This window comes from Bufo bufo, chromosome 6 (genome assembly GCF_905171765.1).
Source record: "Bufo bufo chromosome 6, aBufBuf1.1, whole genome shotgun sequence".
Lineage (NCBI taxonomy): Eukaryota > Metazoa > Chordata > Amphibia > Anura > Bufonidae > Bufo > Bufo bufo.
Window position 1 is genome coordinate 187401438 of NC_053394.1, and position 23355 is coordinate 187424792.

The 23355-nt window shown below is 44.2% G+C and overlaps 1 protein-coding gene across 2 annotated transcripts in view; it reads right to left on the reverse strand.

Annotated features, from left to right (window-relative positions):
• Positions 1-23355, reverse strand: part of LOC121004292 (zinc finger protein 692-like) — a 403767-nt gene that overhangs the window by 338439 nt on the left and 41973 nt on the right. The window contains exon 3 of one of the 2 annotated variants that reach the window (XM_040436456.1): positions 13675-14429. The exons of the other annotated variant lie outside the window; for it this stretch is intronic. Within the exon in view, the coding sequence (XP_040292390.1) occupies positions 13675-13768 (94 nt within the window). The 5' untranslated portion in view covers positions 13769-14429. The remainder of the gene's footprint in view (positions 1-13674; positions 14430-23355) is intronic. 2 annotated transcript variants of the gene reach the window in all.

Here is a 23355-nt window from a genome sequence, read left to right on the forward strand (position 1 = left end):
CGGGGGAGGTAGCACTGCGCCAATGTTTTTAATACTGGGGGGGCACACTGAAGCAAAGAAAGCAAACATCTTAATTAGTATCATTAGATTCAAATCCATAAACGTCACAGGATACCAAATTAACCCTTTTTTTTTTTTATTATTACATAGTCATACCTCAATCCATGTCACTTACCTTCTACCATTCTACAACTAACCTTCTTTTGGCATTTTCTTCTGTCATCTTTTCAAGATTTTTCAGCACTCATTCCCCAGCTTCTTTTTTCCTTTTCCCTTACTATCTTTTGCAGCCATCACGCTCCATCCTACATGCAAAATAACCGTGAAGCCCCAATTATAGGTCTTCAGTAGGGTTGCATCAGGTATCGAATTATCAATATCCAATCAATACTTTTGTACCGGTATTGATTTGATACTGGGATTTGCTTTTTACCGATACTAGGCTGCGCTACTGCAAAGTCTAGTATCACAAAACATGGCACTCGCTGCTCTCAGTGCGCGCCATGTTCCCTCATGAGCACAGTGGAGAAGGAAGCAGTCCCTCCCCACTGTGCTGCTGCTGCCACCAATGACAGGAGAGAGAGGAGGTGAAGGGGAGGGGCTGTGGCCCATGCGCCACCAATTAAGATAACTAACGTTAAAACAAAACAGGAGGCGGGTGCCGGAGGTAGAATCACATACATGGCACCCGACCTCTATGACAGGGAGCTGCGAACAGCCGCAGTTAACCCATCAGATGCCACACCTGAGAGGTTAACTGCCGCTGATCGCAGCTCCCTGCCATGGAGGTCGGGTGCCGGCTATGTGATTCTGACGCCGGCACCCGCCTCCTGTATCTGTATTAAATGTTAGTTATCTTCATTGGTGGCGCAGTGCAACCGCCCCCCCCCCCCCCCACCCCAGTATATAAACCTTGGTGGCACAGTGCGCCCCCCCCCCCCCAACCCCTCTAGTATTAAATCATTGGTGGCAGCGGCCACAGGTTCCCCCCTTCCTCATTGGTGGCAGTGGTAGCTTCTGATCGGAGCCCCAGCAGTGTAATCGCTGGGGTCCGATCGGTTACCATGGCAGCCAGGACGCTACTGAAGTCTTCCATGGTAAGCTCCCTGCTGCTGTGTGCACTATGCCCAGGGCAGCAGGGAGAGGGTGAAGTCCTATTTACCCTAATAGAGCTCTATTAGGGTGGATAGTACAAGGGAGTAAAAGATCCCAGGTTCTAGCCCTAAGAGGGCTAATAGTGTAATTAAATAAAAAGTAAAAAAATAAATAAAATAAAAAATAAAAAAAAAGATAAAATCACCCCCTTTCCCAATTTTATATAGAAAATATATAAACAATAAATAAACATTACATATCGCCACATCCGAAAAGTCCAAATTATTAAAATATAAAAAAAATCTCCTATGCAGTGAACGCCATAACAGAAAAAAATAAAAACTGCGTGATTCGCCATTTTTTAGTCAGACAGGAAGCAGCCATCTTATTAACTCCCGAAGAACCAGATGTTTAAACAACCTAATGCATCTAAACGAAACGCTGAGATTTCTCCAATGGAGTAAGAGTCCTTCTTTAAAGTTAATGACCTCATATGAAATGAGTGGAACACTTGAACAAACCAAGAGTAAGCACATGTTTAATTCAACTCTCTCCAAGTACGAAACTTCCCTCCTCATTCCTTTCTGTTTGATTGTTAGATGTTGTACTATGCTGAACTTAGAAGCATTTTGAAAGAAAAAAAATAAATAAAATCAATTCTGGTGGGAGGATGGGTTATCAGAGTATTTGCATCCACAGTACATTGGAGGTCATTGAAATGCAAACTATATGTACATTCAGATCCAATTAATAACCAGACTGAATTTCTTGTAGATGGTTCTGGGTTCTTGAAAGATGGATCGTCTTAGACAGGAAATTCTGTCTCTACCTCACCTGATGTTGTCAAGTAAGAACCACTCCCCCCAGCAATGTCTGTGCATGAGGCAGAGTTGAAGGCACTCACTGAGGTTTGTAAGATGGCTGAGGGTACTACTGTTAAAATAATTTATATAGATTCTAGGTATGCTGTCGGTATCACCAATTACTATGGTCTAATCTGGAGGAACAGAGATTTTGTTGGCTCCACAGATAAACCCATCAAGAATGCTGAATGTTTGAAAGAGTTTGATGCCCTGATGCGACCCGAGGAGGAAGAGGTGGTTACAATTACAAGTTCACACTAAGCTGTTACCTGAAGCCTACTGTAAAAGTAGAGGGCTAAATTATTCAGGCCAGTTTAGGGCTAGTAGATGTTGAAAGCTTGAGCTTGAGTGAAACAATGAAAAGAAAAAGGAGTAGTGATGAGTGAGAAACTGAGAATGGACTCCGAAGGGTTGGTAAGGACTTCTGAGGGCACTCTACCCAAAGAGGATGGATTTAGAGCATTGGCAAATCAAGAGAGAATGTGTGATTTGGTTCATTGGTGGATGGGTTCAACAATGCTGCCACCAGATAAGTCCAAGGTTGAATGATGTATGCCTGTAATAATGGTGGGAAAACTATGGGAGTTCCTGAGAGGGATATGCCCAAGTCATCTTATCCACTTCAGAAACTGCTACTTTTAGTTACTAATGGTGGACTTGTGAATATGTCCTTGTCTGTGTTGATCTCTTTTCAGGATATTCAGAGAGCTGGCCTGTAGCAAAAGCAACACCAAAGACAACAGCTTAAGATGATATTGGCTGAGGTGTTATGTAGATAGTTACAGATCTTGTTGAGCAATAGGGGGAACTCATTTCACTGAAGTATTACAAAAAGTAATGGAAACACTGGGTGTAGTGTTATCAAAAGATCAAGGTAGAGGGGAAAAGTCCTTGGACAGAATGTTACCTGATATTTTGTATTCAGTAAGGATCACTCTTCAGAAGAACATCTCCTTATTACCCTCTAAGATACTATTGGGCTATGCTCCTAGAACATGGCTAAATTATCGCCAACAGTCCCAGATACTGCATTTGGATCTTAATACCTACTGTTATAGTCTGTGGCTTCTGACCCCATGAGGAGCAGAGACACCAAAATGAGGTACAGGAAAACTATACTTTGTACAGGAAACGGGCTGTGGTCTTGGGCACAGTTTTTGCAGATCTGTAATGCAGTCCAGACGTTAGTATACAGCAGGCAAACAGAATTATAGCTCTTTTAGAGAGGAGCAGTGAAGACAGGTCGCCAGTTTAACACAAGCATTGCAGGATTCTTACAAAACCAACTGCTGTACATAACAAAGTGTATGATTTTCCTTCCAGATCTGAATTCAGTGGCTAGTGATTGAGGATGCATTAAGAAAAATAAGGAAACGCCTGGATCACAGATTTGATGGTGACTTCCAGGTGCAGCTAACCACTTTAACACTGGTGAAGCTTGAAGGAGAACCTACTTGGACACACGCCAGTTATTACAAATACATCTCTGACTCAAGGGAACCACCATGAGAGTCTTCAGTTTCTTCACTGTCATAGTAACTGGACTTATGATGTTTTTAAAGGACAACTGGGACAATACATTACTATTGAGACTGAAAAAATCATGAATTTGTTTAATATGTGCAAATTGTTCAAATGTTTTCCAATTTTATGTTTGATATTACTGCTACGGAGGAGGGGCTAAGACACCATATTGCTGGAATGTATACTGTCCAATGTGAATAAGTGGGTAAATACCACTTTCTGTGCCAATAAATTCGAGAACACTTGGGTTTTAAAAATAGGTGATACAAATTTACAAATTAGAAGTGGGCACAGAACTTTCCAGAGGAAGATAATGAATCTGTACCAAGATTGTAAAAATCAACCAACAATTTTGAGAAGTATTTTTAACCGAGGAGGAGTAAGAAATTTGCGGTAAATCATATATATATATATATAAAAATAAATAAATAAATAATGCATAGGCCCAAATAAGATTATGAGGCTGATATTTCTGCAGGGAAACCATTGCTGGTCTCCCATGCAGAAATAAATGTAGACAATTTTAAATTTTCAACATACACTAAACATAAGACCACTGTCGCCATACACAGGGCCCGCCTGATGCTACTATATACATATTACATATACAGCTCTACCACATGCCCATTGCACAGACAGTTTACTATATACACATTGCACACAGCTCTGCTACTTGTCCATTACACAGATAGAACTACTGTGAATAGACTGGTTACACTGACTGAGACCTGCTTTATACACACCTTCCATACATAAAGTACCTCTGCATTTTCACCAGCACAGTCCTACACAGACCCTGTGTTCCCCAACTCCTCCCATATCACATGGCTGATCACATGACTGACATCACCACAGGTCCTGTAACCACAATGTAGTGTTTAGTCCAGACTCTGCAGCCGCTCCTGGTGAGAGAGATGTCAGTGAGGGGCGGGGCTTCTCTGGAGACAGGCGAGCTTCAGGTGTGCCGGACCTGCCAGCTTCTGATACAGCTCTCCTGACTAGAAAAAGACCATGAGTAAAAATACACACAAGTCTTTTTCCAGGGAGTAAAATGGCCTGAACAGGTGTCTATGATGCTTGTACAAGCATTATTGTGACCTCTGCTGGGCCTGATGCAATTAAAATATGATTTTGGGAAGATAACTTCAAATATGTTAAGGTGGTTATCAGGCTTGAAGGCAGTGGCGTAGCTAGAAATGACTGGGCCCCACAGTAAATTTTTAATGGGGGCCCCCCTCCCCCAGTAATTTTTTTCGCAATCCCTTCCTTTCATGCCGCCCCCATTCCTGTGGCTAGTAAGATCGCTCTCTCAGAGCAGGCCCGGCAGCTGTTCCATCTGTTTTCTACACTGTCTCTGTATAGAATTTCATTGTGCGATACTGTTGAGAGGGCCCAGACAAAATCTTTTAGTTCTCCTCCTCCTGGATGGGCCCCTTCTGGGGTCAGGGCCCCAAAGCAGCGCTTCCCCTGCTTCCCCTATAGCTACGCCCCTGCTTGAAGGCATAATTAGTAATATCAGCCCATTGTTTCAAGGGTATTGATGTTTTTTTGATCTTGCACTGTGTCTTATGGGATGTTAGTGGGATTCATATTTGTTCTGTGTGTGTGTGTGTGTGTGTGTGTGTGTGTGTGTCTGTTTTATAGGTTGTATACAAGTCAGCAGTTTATATGGGTAAAAAAAAAAATGATAAAACACATAATCAGTATTCTTAGGTATAATATTACATCAACCCCATATCAGGGAAGCTCAGATAAGATTAGTTTAGCAAAAATTAGTGGGGTGTTCTACCGTTCAGAAGGATAAATGTAGCTTGGAGAGGTGAACCTTGAGATCCAAGATTTGGAATTAGGTTTACGAGGAAGGAAATGATATAGTAGGATTATTTTAAACATAATAAATCTTGGATATACCCGTGTTGCAATATTTGGGGGACATCATGTATCTAGACAAGGAATTCCTCTGCTGGTTTTCCCTCCCTCAGTATCCTAATTGCATCCAGATACATACTATGTAACTATATGCATCACTCTTTGCTAAACCACATATCACTTTCCTATTGGCTCATTTGTATTTTTAGGTTGTAAGGGTGACAACCAGGGCTTGGCTAATAAAGAGAGTCTTCTTCTCTTTGGAGTTGAAAGAGATAGAGGAAGACTCAAATACTACAATGAGTCATGTCTTCTCATTCTTTTTCCCCTGGACTAAATTTTAAGATTTGCAGACAACATGGTTAGATCCCTTGTTTAGGGATCAAACAAAAATTCTACCATGACAAACCCAAGAATGAACATCTTGAGGAGAATTGCTGCCGACTTCCAATCAATATTGCACCAGAAGATATAAGATTGAAACATGTTTTCCAATATCTACCAGTCTTTAAACCACCAAACTTAAGGATTTGCTAGTTAGAAGTGCCCTGCCCTCACCATCACAGATGGGCATATTCCCCTGTAACAGTAAGAAATGCAAAACCTGTAGCCACAGCTCACCATCCACATACCCAAAACCACAACAAAAACTATAAAATAACAGGCACTTTCTCATGTGTATCCTCCAATGTGATGCACATGATACATGATGAAAGTGCCCCAATGACGGCATCCATGTTGGAGAAACCATTCAAAATCTCAGTTCGAGGATGAATTTACATAAGCACATAATAAAGGAAAATCTGGACACACATGTGGGGAAACACTTCTCTGGACTAAACCATGTTATCATGGACTTCATACTGAAAGGCAATTTTAAGACCAAACAGGGAGGGAAAAATCAGGGAATTTAAACAGATAACAACATGCCAATCACTGAAGAGTACTCAACACCTGGATTTATGACCCATTATGGGGCGACAGGTCCTCTTTAAACGCGTATAAGCTGTCCATCTGTAACAATAACCAGTTTCATTGCTTTGTATTATCTTGTTGATGTATCACCCCATGTACAAATGCCTGTAACACCTTTCAAGTGCCTTTCTCACAGTCATTTTATACTGGCTGATAGTGATGAGCGAGCATGCTCGGCTGAATACCGGTCGGCTCGAGCATCGCTATGCTCGGCCACATGGCGGTACTCGGCCGAGTACAGCATGTGCTCGAGTGCCAAGCTAGAGTCTCCTTCCCGCACGTTTCGCAGCTGCCAATAAACGTGCAGGTAAGAACCTGCCATCACTGTAATGCCAGTAGCCATGTTGGCTGCAGGCATTACAGTGATGGCTGGCCGGAACGCGTCATCGGTGCTAAATAGCACCCAAAGACTCGTGCTCGGATCAGGTCATAGTCAGGGAGAGCAAAGTGTAGGATGGGAAAGAGGCAGTGTAGGGAGCAAAATTCACAGTTTATTATTCTAAGAAAAGCTTTTCAAAGACCCAAAGTCCTTTTAATGACTCCTGTGTGTGTGTGTGTGGTGTGTGTGTGTGTGTGTGTGTGTGTGTGTGTGTGTGTGTGTTTTAGAGCAGCAATATATTTTTTAACTGCGCTAAATTGATCAGTCTCAGGGACATCAGTGCTGAGAAGGGACAGATAGTGCAGGAAGAAAAATTTGCTGTTTTTACTACCAAAAGCTTTTTAAAGACCACACAAAGTCCTTTTAAGGACTACTGTGTGGTTTGACAGCATCAAGATATTTTTCTTAATACCTATTAGTGACATATACTTTACATCATCCGCAGACTGTCTTTTTGTGTAAATTCAAATAATCAGCGCCACATTTATTGTCTATAGTGTGGGTTTAATACACATCTGTGAAATATACAGTACTCCAGCCGAAAACTGTTTCGTTAGCGTAAATTTAAATAATCTGGGCCTAATCTAGTGTCCATAGTGTGTTGTTTTCTGTGACATACAGTACGCCAACCGAAACTGTGTCTTTAGGGCAAATTTAAGTAATCTGGGCCTGATATAGTGTCCATAATCTGTGGGTTTCTGTGACATATACTGTCCTGCATCTGGAAACCTTGTCTGTATTGCAAATTTCAATAATCTGGGCCTATATAGTGTCCATATTCCATGGTGTTCTGTGACATTACTGTCCTGCATCCGAAAACTGTGTCTTTGGCAGACTGTAAAACAATCTGCGCCACATCTAGGTGACAAAACCATTAATATGAAGAAGGCGAGCACTAAGGAACGGGGAAGTGGGCGTGATGCTGATGGTGCACGCAGAGGCCGTAGCAATAAAAACTGTGCCTTCTGCCAGTGCACCAGAAAAATAAAAAAAAATAAAAAAATCTACCGTACCCAGCTTCATGTCCAACTTAGCTGGGCGGCGCAGGACAACACTGTCCCAAGTCGGACACAGTGCGACAGTTGGTCGGTTGGATTGCTGAAGATAATGCTTCCAGTCGGTTAAGCACCACCTCTCTTCCACCAAGTCCAGTCTCTGTAGCCAAGAGTCTGGTCAACCGAATCCTCACTCTGATCATCCTTCCTGAGATGTAGCCTTCCTGAGGCTTGCCAAACGAGTGATGATCCCACATATTCCGAGGGGCTCTTTCCAGCGGCACTATTACATTTGGCCCTCGCGCCCAGCACGCTTGAAGAGGACCTGAGATATTGTGCCCGGATCCCAACCTCTTGAGCCTTCACAGTCTCAAGAAGATGACGGTTGGAGAACGACAATCATTCCATCAAGAGGTGGATGAGGAGGAGACACATTTGTCAATCACTGAGGTTGTTGTTAGGTCAAGTCAGAAGATGAGCAGAGTGAGGAAGTGGAAGAGGAGGTGGTGACGATGAGGTCACTGACCCAACATGGGAAGGTGAAAAGCCAAGCGAGGACAGCAGTACAGAGGGGAGGGATTGGCAGCACCGCAACAGGCTGGAAGAGGCAGTGGGGTTGCAAAAGGGAGAAGTCGGCCGAGACCAAACAGGCCCGCAACCGTTACCCCGAGCACCCCTATGCGTAAATCTCCTTGCCAAGGGTTAGGTGTTCCGCAGGATGGCGCTTTTTTGAGGAAAGTGCAAACGACAAAAGAGTGGTAGTTTGCAACCTGTGCCGTACCAAAATGAGCCGCCAGCACGATCCACCACATGGCATCCAAGCCCCTAAAAAGTGGGCCGAACGCCTGGGTCCACAATCTGGGTCTGCGGGTCACACCACTGCCTCCTCTTCCCCTGTGTTACGGCACTGCTGGCCAATCCCCTGGGCCCGGATGCCCTCGCCCTGCACCTGGACCTTCGCATGAACCATCAGCAACAACATCCACTTCCCTGTCCATAACACAGTCATTTGAACGCAAGCGCAAATACCCACCCACAGGCCATAGCACTAAATGTGCAACTTTCAATGAAATGTTGCCATTTAGGCTTGTGGACACTGAGGCTTTCCGCAGCCTGATGTCAGCGGCCATCCCTCGGTACGCAGTCCCCAGCCGCCACTATTTTTCACGGTGTGCCCTGTGCCCGCCTTACACCAGCATGTTCCCAGAACATCACCCGTGCCCTGACCAACGCAATTACTGGAAGGTCCACTTCACAATGGACACATGGACAAGTGCTGGTGGCCAAGGACGCTACATTTCCCTGACCACACACTGGGTGAATGTTGTGGAGGCCGGGAGTGAGTTGTACCCTGGGATGGCACAGGTGCTACCCACACCCAGGATTGCTATGTCCATCAGGGTCTTCGCTAGCAGCTATGTTACTGGCTCCAACCCCCACTTCTCCGCCACCGCCACCTCCTCCTCCTCCTCCAATTCCGCCTCCATCAGCAGTCAGCCATCAGTCGCTAGCTGGAAGCAGTGTAGCACTGCTGTGGGTAAGCATCAACAGGCCGTGCTGAAGCTGATCTGCTTAGGGGACAAACAGCACGCCGCCGCAGAGCTGTGGCAGGGTATAAGGGACCAGACCGAGCTGTGGCTCTCGCCACTCAACCTACAACCAGGCATGGTTGTGTCTGACAATGGCCGTAGCTTGGGCGGCTTTGGAGCTCGGCAACCTGACGCACATCCCATGCCTAGCCCACGTTTTAAACTTAGTGGTTCAGCGGTTTATCAAAACCTACCCCAATTTGCCAGAGCCACTAGTGAAGGAGTGCCGCGTGTGTGCCCATTTCCGCAATTCTTCCACAGCTTCAGCCGGTCTGTCAACGCTGCAGCAGTGCTTGTGGCTTCCAGCTCACCGACTGTTGTGCCACGTGAGCATGCGCTGGAACTCTACGTTCTACATGTTGGCCAGGCTTTGTGAGCAGCAGAGGGCAGTTGTGGCATACCAGCTGCAACATGGTCATCGCCTTTCGAGTCAACTGCCACTATTCACAAGCGAGGAGTGTGGGCATTAATGTCAGACCTCTGTGAGGTTTTAAAAAAACTTTGATGGAATCCACACAGATTGTTAGAGGGCCATAACGCTATTATCAGCATAACTATCCCACTGCTGTGTCTACTCAAACAATCGCTGCTCACAATTAAAGGACGACACTCTGAATGTGGCAGACGAGGAAATTGGGAAGAACATTACACAGGGTGATAGCCAGACCACCCACAGTTAGTCTTCTCAGCGCGATTGGACCATGAAGAGGAGGAGGAGGAGGAGGAGCTGGAGACAGTTGCCCTCTTCTACCCAAGGAACTTTAATTCCATCTGTTCAGCGTGGGGTGGGCAGAAGAAGAGGAGGAGGATGAGGAGATGGAGAGTCATCCTGATGTCGACATAGACGTCTTGCCTGTTGGTACTCTGGCACACATGGCTAACTTCATTTTAGGCTGCCTTTCCCGCGACCCTCGCATTTTAGATAACACGGATTACTGGGTGTTCACACTTCTCGACCCCCACTACAAATAGAACTTCTCATCTCTCATTCCTGTGGTGGAGAGGACAAGCAAAACGGTGCTATACCAGAAGGTCCTTGTTGAAAACTTTCTCCAAAGTTGATAGGGCAGACATCCAAATGGATCGTCGCCGTCACGGGGACGTGCGATCGCCTAGAAGCTATCTAGAGTCAACAAAGCGGCAGCAGGCCCTTACCTACAAGTCCAGTCTCAGTAGCCAAGAGTCTGGTCAACACAATCCTCACCATGATGGCACACTGGGTGAACGTTGTGGAGGCCGGGAGCAAGTTGGCTGCTTGCACCAGACTTGCCCTCCAATAGATCCTTGTTAACGGAAATGTGTACTCATGCCAATAACAGGGCCGCTTAGGAGTGCTGTATTGTTATTTATCATCACTACCTCCCAGAGTCGCGAGTGGGTAATTGCCGCGCGCCTGCTGCCTTCCTTGGATGCTTCAGCTTTAATAACTTGACCCACCCTCTCTGGGTGGTTCACAATTAGGGGGGGAAAAAAAGGGGCAAAGCAACAATAGCCAATCAGATTTCAGCCATCGACCTTCCTTGGATGTGGTATCCTTTTCTCAAGTTCCCTCTCCGGCATCAAACCCTGATACCCCGTTACCCGTGATAACCATGGTAGGCACAGAAAAGAACATCGAAAGTTGATAGGGCAGACATCCAAATGGATCGTCGCAGTCACAGTGACGTGCAATCGGCCAGAGGTTATCTAGAGTCACCAATGCACAGCAGGCCCTCACCCCTGGTCAAATCAGCAGGCCCTTGCTCAAATGTTTTTGAGGGTCACCAGCAGCCAATCATAATTTTTCAAGATGTGTTATGATGCCCTCCTTATGTGTAACAAAGGGTGCGTTGGAGTGCCAGTTCCTGTAATTTTTGGCAGCCCTTTCACTTAGTGCATAGGCTTTAAAAGTGTAGAAGTCCCACTAACTGAACTATTGTACCACATAGTGAATGAGGCCCTCCTTATGTGATATACAGGCTGTTTTGGAGTGTCTCTTGCTTGTAATTTATGCAGCACTTGCTCTTTATATATAATTGAATATACAGGAAAAGAATGTTTCCTAACAATTTTTCCTGGGGTGTTTTTGTGCGTATTTTTGTCAGTCTGTAAAAGTGGCGTACAACTCTGACAACAAGGTTCCCAGCAGCGATCAGGGAGTCCAAGATGCATCCAGACATCGTCCCCATGCTGTTCCCGATCCATTTCGGTGGCGTTTGTCACTTTCTGACTTTTTCCAATGGACCAGGCACCCTCCCCTCTACAGAGCAGGGGGTACCTGGTTGTCTCCCATTGACTTCCATTATACTTGGTTGCTTGGTCGAGTACCCGAATATAGCAATGTGTTCGGGCCGAACACCCAAATACTTTGGGCGCTCGATCATTACTACTGGCTGATCAATGTGCCTCCGTGCTCGGAAACTTTCAAACTATTTTTCTAGATAGCAATGAAAGTATTACTGCTTTAATACTTTTGTCTTTTTTAACACAAAAGTATTTAACATCATATAGATTTTTCTGGCTAACACAGTACTATGCTATTTTTGCTACATATGCTTAAACGTGTGTAAGAGATCAGGCCCCCAAGTTACCTGACAGATGGGCCCTGCTGGCATGATTCTAAGTGGCAGAAGAACGTATCTATTAAAGAAACACTCCACAAAATGTTTTATTCTCTGACCTGTTAGAAAGGTGCATGATGTAAACTGTAGTGAATGTAATCTTCGCATTAGTAACTGTATTTGAGAGCTATACTTTCCCTTCTGATCCTCAGCCATCTCATGTGACCGAATCTCTGATCTCCAACTGATACAGGACAGGAAGTCAGTTACTTCTCTATTCTTCCTATGAAACCGACATAAAGGCTCCCTTAGGAATACATACAGTAGATAAACCTGGCTTCCGGTCCACAAATAAGATGCAGTGTTATTTGGAAAGTCCTGATTGCTAATCATATGACACAGCTAAGAATCAGAAGGGAGGGGATAACTTACAAATACAGTCACTGGTGAGATTACAATCACTACAGATTACATCATGTACCTTTCTAACAGGTCAGAGAATAAATATTGTGTGGGAGTACTCCTTTAATAGATACCTTCTTCAGCCATTTTGAATCATGCAGTAGGCTCATCTGTCTGGTAACCTGATCTCTTACACACTTATAAGCACATGTAGCAAAAATTACATTTAAGTTACTCATTGCTATTGCTCATTAGATCCCTGGTGAATCCTAGAGAATTGGAGATGGAATCAGGAATGGGGTGAAGAGGGGGAATGCAGATTATTAGATCAGAGAAGGCACTGAATTTGTACCCAAAATGTGTCCCTTCTTTCTCACTTCAGGGATTATTGTATAATTTCACTAATTTGCAACACCAGATCTACAGATTTAAAAAAAGGGAAGTATGCCAACATGGTCATTGTGAAAATTGGGAAGATTTTAGAATTATTAGTACAGGTAAGGGGTACTTTCACACTTGCGTTAAAGTTTTCCGGTACTGAGTTCCGTCCTTGGGGCTCAATACCGGAAAAAAAAACAAATCAATTTTATCTGAAGGCCTCCTGCACACGAACGTTAGTTTTTTTCGCTCACATTCCGTTTTTTGCATTGTATATACGGTTCATATACGGAACTATTCATTTTAAATGCATCCGCAAAAAAAAAAAAACTTCAGTTTCCGTATTTCTGTTCAAACATAGAGCATGTCTAATTATTGTCCGCAGTACGGACAAGGATAGTACTGTTCTATGAAGGGCCAACTGTTCCGTTCCGCAAAAAAAACGCATGTCACCCATTTTTTTCTGATCCGTTTTTTTTCGGACTGCAAATACTGAAAAAGCCCAGTCGGTCGTGTGCAGGAGGTTCTGAATGGAGAGCAATCCATTCAGTATGCATCAGGCTGTCTTCAGTTCAGTCCACTCTTACGGTAATTTGCCGGAGAAAATACGGTTATTTTCTTCATCCAAAATGCCGGAAACTTGCATTATTTTCCATTGAAATGCATTAATGCCGGATCCGGCACCAAGTGTTTCGGCAAAACGGATCCGGTTTGCGCATGCGCAGACCCTTAAAAATGCAAAATAAAAAATAAATACCCGGATCCGTTTTTTACAGATGACACCAGAGAGACGGATCCAGTGTTTCAATGCATTTGTTAGACGGATCCGCATCTGGATCTGTCTACAAATGCTATCCGTTTGCACACGGATTCCGATCCGGCAGGTAGTTCCAGCAACGGAACTGCCTGCCAGATCTTCACAACACAAGTGTGAAAGTACCCTTAGGAGTTGAAATCTGAATAAACAGCAGCAACCATTTTTATAAAATACTTTAACATTAAAACATGATTTAGAAAAGCTCACTGTCTGGCGACAAATTGTCTTTAAAGAATGTGTTTCCTTACCAGAACAAGGTGCTTCAGGTTGCTTATAGACTAGATCTATGGAGATGCTTTCCTTCGTATCTTCAGATAACCCCAACACTCTGAAGTCCAGCATCTTCCTCTTCTGTGTCTCCAATCTCTGCTGAAGGAAACTAGTATTTCAAGTCCTATTCTTTGGCTCAAGCAATCACTGTTACAGTTACATTTTCAGCTGCTGTTCAAACACATCGGGTTTCAGTGGCAACTCATTTCCAGGTGTCATATGCTGTCTTTCTTCTAAGTTACGCTCAGTTATTCTCCTAGTATCATTACAATTGTTCTTGCTCAACGTCAACATTGATCTGGACACGAATTGGCATCACTTCCAGACTGTTTCTCATACAATGTTTCATGTATTGCAATGCTGTGTGGTTTTATCTCAGTTCTTTGCAGTTTTACTTTGTTCTCTATATTAATCACTGGACCATACTCTGCAGTTTTTTTAGCAACATTCTCCTGCTCATTGTCCTGTGGTGGTGTGGGGATGGAACGCCTATATCATCCTCCTTTGTGTTATCACCATCAAGCTCTGCACTGCAATCACGAGGGATCCAATAAAACTGGATGATCTTCTTTGCAACCCCATAACAGAACTCGTGTTTCAGGGACCTCCGATGAACATGGCGGTGCCAAGATGGACAGGGGAGAATTACAGTTTCTGCAATGTTGGTGGCATAAGAAAGCCCAGGCGGTGAAGAGATGGGCCAGACACAGAAAGCAGGCGATTGGTTTTGGAGCTATTACAAACAAAAAAACATAAGGCAAGTAAGAAAAAAGCTATATCTAGAGCATTTTATTAAGAATGCTCCCAAAATGTTTGATTATTTAAAACATTTTTTTGTATATAAGAATTACAGGAAAACTACATGTATTTTCTGAAAGATATCAGGGTGACCTCTTTTGTCTGATTACAATAATGGTATCTGACAATAAGTTACACATACAGCTCACCCTCCCCCTTCTATCTTCACAAAGACCTCTGCGCATGTCACAGAGCATACTCTCAACACTTTCTCACAGGAATCATATCTCAGAAAGTCGTTTTGTGACCAAGGCTCTTCAGGTGCCTTTCTGTAAAGCAAGTCTCTATGCACTGCTGTTCACAGCTCAGAGTAGGTGTTCAGGCAAAACGTCTGTCCTTGGAGAAAGGGTTTTATATTTATAGAGAACCTGTCACCATAAAATGCAGTGCAGTGCAGTGCAGTGCAATCTGCACGCAGCATGTTAGAGCAGAAATAATTCAGCAGTTTACTAAAATGAATTTTGTCACTTACCGTAAAGCCCTTTTCTCTTTCATTCATTGGGGACACAGCAAGAGCATGGGTACAGCTGCTGCCACTAGGAGCAGCCACTAAGCATAGAAGTGTTCTCTCCTCCAACCAGCTATAACCTGCCCAAAGAGTCTAAGCTAAATGAGTGCGTGTCAAAAGCAGTAGAAGTAAAACTATAGATGAAAGTCACATAAGAATCCAGAACAAAACAGCCACCCAACAATAAGGACAGAACATGAACAAACTACAGTGAACAAAAAGGCCAAAAAGGATTTTATGTCAAGTAACAAAAATCTATTTTTCTCCTGAGGTGTCCATTGGGGATACAAGCAAGACTGTGGGATGTTCAAAAGCATTCCCAAAAGGTGGGCAGAAAAAAAAAATAAAAGTAGTCTAGTAGCATGGTCAGAGGACTGCTTCCTGCAGAATCTTGAACCATACAGCCCTATTGGTGGATGCAGAGCTATGCACCGATATAACTTAGGCAAAGGTCTGCAAGAGGTCTGGGTAGTGGCCTTACATGCCTGGAAAGCGTATGCTTATGCTATACTGTCCAAAAAGCCTCCACAGAGGTAGTGGAGTGAGCTGTAAGCTGAAATTAAGAACCCCAGCATTTGGTCCTGCATGCCTTAGATATGGCCAAAGGAATCCAACAGAAGCTTTAAGACCCTTTCCTGGGCCCTCTGGAATGACAGAGAAAGCATGACTGCTGAAAGAAGACTTCACAGAAATATAAATGCAGATTGCCCCTACCCACTTCCAACCTATGAAGAGCATGTACACGAGGGTGAGACGGAAGAGAACAAAAACAAGGCAAAATAATGTCTTTATTAAAAAGGTGAAAATCTAACACCACTGGGCAAAAAAGTTGAGACCATCCAAAGGACAACTTTGTCCTCATGTTGCACTACGAATGGGGATTTACACGATCAGGTTTGCTAAATCTGAAACCCTACAAATAGATGTAATGGCAACAAGGAAAGCCAATCATGTAGGAGAGAAGAGGGAAGCAGATATTCCACAATGGCTTGAGGGCCATCTAAGACCAGGTTAAGGTACCAAGGAGGGCACAGAATGAGCTATGGCCCAGCAGAGAGTTATGTACTATCGAATTAGAAAGTAAGAGATCCCTGAAAAAGACACCTGTCCATTTAGCGTACAAGACCCAGTTCCAGACCAGACTGAAGAACGGATAAAGAAGGTGGGAAGATAAAACTGCATGGGAACAGCTGGCCCTCTTGAAACCAATGAAAAAAAATTACCATCTGGTCCTAAAGGTAAATACGGGAGGATGCTGGTTTCCTGGTGGCAATCATTAGTCTGGATGACAGAATCTGAGAAACTCTGCGCTCTGATAATGGTGGCTTCAACAGCCATGCTGATAAAAAAAAGCGACTGTACTTTCAAGTGGAATAGGGGACCTTGAGAGAGAAGGTCCCCCGCAGGGCAGAGGGCGGGTCTGTCTGTCAGGAGGGCGACCAGAAAAGCATACTATCTTTCTGTGGCCAGACCATGATGAAGACAATGACACACATGCCTTCTGCTCAGATCTTCTATAGAAGCTGGGGAAGAAATAGGAAGGGGAGAATACACGCACAAAAATGTGAACTGCCTGTATGGAGTGTCCATCCACAAAGCAAGCACTTTGTGAGACTAAGCGACAAATGACCTCACCCTTTGGTTGAAGCGAGAGGCCATCATATCAATGTTTGGCCAACCACAATAGTTACAGAGCACCTGAAAGACCTGTGGGTGAAGTCCCCCAATCTCTGGGCTGGTGCCTTGCCCGCTTAGGAAGTCTGCAATCCAGCTGTCCACTCCTGGGATGTTTAGGGCTAATAACGCAGGGACGTGATCCTAGCCTAACCGAAAAGGAGTGTGTTTTCTCCGCAACAGCAGCCGGACCCTGGTGATTGAATAGGTAATCGCTGTTGTAGAGCTGTCATTTTGGACTTAAACAGAATGACAAGATGGTTGGTCCAATGATGCAGGAGTTACCAGGTGGCTTTCAGTTCCAGGACACTGATGGTGAAAGACAGCTCTTACAAGGATCATCAACTGGAGGCCGAGTAAGGAGCAGACAGAGATTGGAAGACCAATCTGATGTGAAGTGTGATCACTTTCACACTGTGATCTGAAATGTAAAAGTGAAAAGTGAAGTGAAATTTAGCATAGGGTACGACCACTATGGCAGCCACCATGAAAGGGACCCACCGCAGAGCATAGGTACTGCTGATGGCAGACACACATGGGGATGTGGAAGTAGGCCATCCTTGTGAAAATGTTATGTCCTGATAAACTGTTGGGGATCTTCAGATCCAATCCAGGACAGACAGTGCCTTCCTTATAGGGACCACAAACCGGTATGAATAGATACTGAAAAAACAGTCACAATGAGGGCTGGAATGATCACTTCTTGTTAGAGAAGTCTGGATGGCCTGAAAAAAATTCATAAGCCCTGAAAACAAATAAAAGGTGATTTACAATAAAAAAAAAAAAAAGGGGGGCATGTGTGCAGAGGAGAACTCAATCTTTTAAATCTGAGATGTGAGCCACCCAGACTTTCCCAGAACAGATGCAGCCACCCTCCCACCAGAGCAAGCTTTGAGGGGGCCATAAATCATGTAAAGTCGGGATTAGTAGAAGAAAGCTTGGAGGAGTGGGGACAGGGGAGCCAGGAGGACCATAGCGTAAAAGAAGGTCTCTTTTTCAAATCCTGAGACAACCTACTCTATGAAAACCTAGGTCTGGATAGATGTCGGAAGGCACAAACAAAGCATGGACCTCCTAGCAAAGTTCAAGCATGCAGACCAGTTCTGTGGCAGAGAAGTGCTCAAAAGGGAGGCACGTGACAGCCTTTTTCAGAAACCTTGTTGGATGAACCACATCCAAGATGACTACCAAGATGGACCATTAGAAACGTCATATCCAAGGAGACTTTACAAATGTAGGAGCTAGTGTGGGAGATTGAAGAGGTAATTTCTGATAACTGCTCACGACTAGAGATGAGCAAAAGTTTTAAAAAATTTGATCAGGCCGCTTCGCCGAATTTCCCAAAGAAATTCAATTTGTTGCAAAGCGAGTTAAATCAGGGCTACACTGGGCTGCAGTGCAGCAACATGCATAGCTAGTCCTTTCTGTAGCAAAGCAGTTACTGTGAGTCAGAATGACTGGCAAGTGGCATATACAGTATGGACGGCGCATCATCGTTCAGGCCACCCACAGTCCTAGCTAACCCTAGCTAAACCAAGGAAGAAAAAAGCATACAGCAGCATTCAGTAAAGCAAAAAAAGAAAAAAAAACATGTGCACCCCTGCAGGAGCTGTGACCCAATGACTCTTTAGTGGAACAAAATAAGGATATGGCGGTAGCGGCCAATAAAGTAATGGAGAACATACTTTTGAATGCCTTTTGTTAGCTGTAGAATTACTTTGCGTCACTATTAGGCTTAGTTCAGACTTCACTTATTTGGTCAGTTATTCTCATACGGCAAATAACTGAAGTGTGAACACCTTACAGGTCAATGTTAGTGTCAGCTCTATTTATCGGCGTGGGACTTAAAAAGGACCTTTCATGGGTCCAGACATTATGAAATAACTAGCAGGATATGTAAGGATAGTGCAGGGATGTAATAATGCTTACCTAGTTTGTCTGGGCACCGTTCAGTTCGCCCCCGCTGTGCCTCCCTGCAGTTTTCCCGGCTGGTATGCTAATGAATAGCATCAGTACAGGGAGGAGGAGACTGCCCCGTTTCTCAATGGGCGTCTTCTTCTCCCTGGCTGTAGAACAGTCCAATTGCAGAGGAGAAGGCAAGTTTTTTTTTTCTCCCCGGCTGTGACAATCTGCTGCGCGCTACACTACACTACATTCTGTCAGAAAGATCTAATATGTTGCCATCAGGCAATGGTGTGTGGAAATCCTGGTTGCACCACCACCTGATTCATTGTATAAAAAGGTTAGTCCTCGCTAAATTTTGTGTTGAAAGGCGATTTCCCTTTTTGATGCTGTTATGGAATATAATGGACACTTGCTTGTCACTTACAAAATGGTGTCTGTCCAAGAGACAACCCCCAGTATGCATTCTATGATTGAAACTATTTGCAGCAAAGACTTGAAACTGTCAGGAATTCCTCTGAGTCTATCATACATATGCCTTAAACTTATTTCCGGTTTACATTCCTTCTTGCTAAAAGACCAATCATGTGAGCCCACTCCTCCCACTTATATGGAGGGTATATAATGTGAAGCCCCCACCTAATAAATTAGAGTTATGCTTTGACCTTATCTAGAGTGTCAGTGTTATTTCTCTCGCCGTGCATGCACGTACCGTATTTTTCGCCCTATAAGACGCACCGGCCCATAAGACGCACCTAGGTTTTTGGGGAGGAAAAAATTTTTAAAAAAATAATTTAACCAAAAGGTGTGCTTTTGGTGGGTTTGGAACTAATGGTGGTCTGTGGATGACGGACACTGTTATGGGGGGATCTGTGGATGACGGACACTGTTATGGGGGGGATCTGTGGATGACGGACACTGTTATGGGGGGGGGATCTGTGGAGGACGGACACTGTTATGGGGGGGATCTGTGGAGGACGGACACTGTTATGGGGATCTGTGGATGACGGACTCTTATGGGGGGGATCTGTGGATGACGGACACTTATGGGGGGGATCTGTGGATGACGGACACTGTTACAGGGGGGGGGGATCTGTGGCTGGCACTGTTACGGGGGGGGGGGGGGAATCACTGTGGATGGCACTGTTATGGGGTGGGGGATCTGTGGATGGCACTGTTATATATGTGCCATCCACAGTGCCCCCCCCCCCAGCCCATAACAGTGCCATCCACAGACCCCCACCCCTTAACTGTGCCATCCACAGATTGTGTGTGCCCCGAGTCCCCCCACCCCCCCCGCCGCATACAAATATAAAATGTATTATTGAATTGAAAGTTATTAAACATGCCCCCCTCACTCCTAATAGTACCGTATATCCGAATTTCTTCTGTATAATGCCGGCAGGCGGCCTTGCTTCATTCATAAAGGAGGCGGCGCAGGCACGTGACATCAGGGAGTTACGCTGCCGCCTGCCCGTCCTGCCTGCCGGCATTATACAGAAGAAATTAAGATATACGGTACTATTAGGAGTGAGGGGGGCATGTTTAATAACTTTTAATTCAATAATACATTTTATATTAGTATACCGGAGCGGTGGGGCGGGGCTATAGTACAGTGACCGCACCGCCCCACCGCTATTGCCGGCCCCCAGCTCCTCCTCCCAGTCCCTCCCCCAGCCCCCGCTCCGTACATCGCGTCCAGCGATGTTAAACTGTCAGCATTCGCCCCATAAGACGCAGGGGCATTTTCCTCCCATAGTCCAACTTATGTATCACTACTATTGGGTACAGTATGCCTATAGACGTAGTTATAGAAATGACAAGTGTATATGTCTGATATGCAAAAACCTGTGGCACCTTTGAGACTGTAACAATATAAACCAGATAAAGGACGGCTCTACCTCCTGATTTGGGATGGACAGGTGCACCTATCTGATGTCGCACTCAAAGCATCGAATAATAATAAAGAAATGGAGATGGGCACTCTAATATCCGGAACCACCGGGTAGTATAATTAATATTTAATAAAATTGATATCAATAAATAATCACAATAGCATAAACACAATATCATAAAATATATTAAAATTGGACTAATGGCAAAATGTAATCAATCTTATATATATTAAATAGCCGCTAGGAAAAAATTGAGGTAGATAGGGTTAATAGTAGACTGCCTATGAGACAAACTCCGATTGCAATAGTTAAATACGTCGGGTAAGTATTCAGTGAGTGTTCAGTGAGCACCTGCAGATGCTCATCACCAGGTGAAAAGTTGTATAGAAAGAAAGTTTATAAATGTGACAAGTCTTTCAAAATGTAGTACAATCCAAACAGCAAAAAATGAATGAAAAAATAAATAGACGTTGGTGATCACTTGCAAATCGTGCAAAGAAAAAATATAACAATTGTGCTGTAAAGTGTTCCTTTGTTCCAAAATAGAAAATAGTCAAAGTATGTATACTACCCGCATACAGGAGGGGTTTTATGATGGCATTCCCCGACTATAGCAAAATGTCTCCTAATATGATTATTGACTCCAAAATAATCAATTTCCACAGATTTGGGCAAGTACAAAGGATTTAGCAGTCACTCCTGTTTATAGTGGTACTCACGCTTAATGCTGTGATTCAGTCTGTAGCGTGGCTGCAAGAAAGGCTTACCTCATATATAGAATGAAGAGGTACCTTACTGGTATCCCTTGCTGATATACCTGGACTCTATGGTCCACTTCCACTGTTTAGTCGCAGTTAGCCAGAGCTGTCCGTAGTCCACAGGTCTCGCTCTGTTTAGATCATAGACAGAGTTCCGGTCAGTCTACAATGGGCGTTTTAACCCTGCTCCGGACCGCTGGTTTAATTGTTCCAGCTGGTTTTACTGCTGTCCTTAAGTTACCAGACTGTGGCCAGTAGATCTGGTGGTTTTTTCGGTTGAAGCGCTTAACCTAGATGGCAAACTCGTTCTGCCGGTTTTCTGCCAGGATTGATTTCTTGTCCGTCCACGCCAGACGCGTTTCAAAGGTTACTACCTTCTTCCTCAGTGGAGGAAGAAGGTAGTAACCTTTGAAACGCGTCTGGCGTGGACGGACAAGAAATCAATCCTGGCAGAAAACCGGCAGAACGAGTTTGCCATCTAGGTTAAGCGCTTCAACCGAAAAACCACCAGATCTACTGGCCACAGTCTGGTAACTTAAGGACAGCAGTAAAAACCAGCTGGACAATTAAACCAGCGGTCCGGATGCAGGGTAAAACGCCCATTGTAGACTGACCGGAACTCTGTCTATGATCTAAACAGAGCGAGACCTGTGGACTACGGACAGCTCTGGCTAACTGCGACTAAACAGTTGGAGTGGACCATAGAGTCCAGGTAAATCAGCAAGGGATACCAGTAAGGTACCTCTTCATTCTATATATGAGGTAAGCCTTTCTTGCAGCCACGCTACAGACTGAATCACAGCATTAAGCGTGAGTACCACTATAAACAGGAGTGACTGCTAAATCCTTTGTACTTGCCCAAATCTGTGGAAATTGATTATTTTTGGAGTCAATAATCATATTAGGAGACATTTGCTATAGTCGGGGAATTGCCATCATAAAACCCCTCCTGTATGCGGGTAGTATACATACTTGACTATTTTCTATTTTGGAACAAGGAACACTTTTACAGCACAATTGTTATATTTTTTCTTTGCACGATTTGCAAGTGATCACCAACGTCTATTTATTTTTTCATTCATTTTTTGCTGTTTGGATTGTACTACATTTTGAAAGACTTGTCACATTTATAAACTTTCTTTCTATACAACTTTTCACCTGGTGATGAGCATCTGCAGGTGCTCACTGAACACTCACTGAATACTTACCCGACGTATTTAACTATTGCAATCGGAGTTTGTCTCATAGGCAGTCTACTATTAACCCTATCTACCTCAATTTTTTCCTAGCGGCTATTTAATATATATAAGATTGATTACATTTTGCATTAGTCCAATTTTAATATATTTTATGATATTGTGTTTATGCTATTGTGATTATTTATTGATATCAATTTTATTAAATATTAATTATACTACCCGGTGGTTCCGGATATTAGAGTGCCCATCTCCATTTCTTTATTACCTTTGAGACTGTGCCTTATGCTGACCTTTCCATCAGAGTAATGTGTACCCACTGAAAGTCACATTTTTATATCCCTACCACAGTGGATCTAGCCCCCCTTTATGCCAGAACCTTAAAATTACAACAAGGGATCTCATGACATCGCTTGGCAGACGCCACCCCCTCTTTCCATTTAAATGCCAGAAACTAAGATGGCGCCGCGGACACAGGGTAGTATTGCGCATGCGCCAGGTCTTTGCTAACCTAAAGCCCGCCCGCTCCTCCCCCACGGGGGCCGGCTACACCACACAGACCCACCCCTCACACATGCCGGCAACTGCCGGATATCCGACTTGGGTTCTGAATAAATACACCACGGCGTGCACCGCATTTAGCGCACGCCGAGGAAACACGCAGACCGGCCATCCAGGTATGTGACTTTGCTCTAGATCGGGTCAGTATACAAAAGTGTACCACTTATGCTTGTTCACCATGCGCTGCCACTAGATGACATGCACTGCTACTTAGAGGTCTCTAAGGCCCTCATTCGTGCCGCAGGTTCTTGCTTTCTCACATTACATTGTGAATGCTATCCCCCTCCCCAGGGTGATTACAAGGGTGCAGTGTGTGATAACACAACTTGGGCGACCCCCATAATCATGGACTCCCAGGCCACCCTTG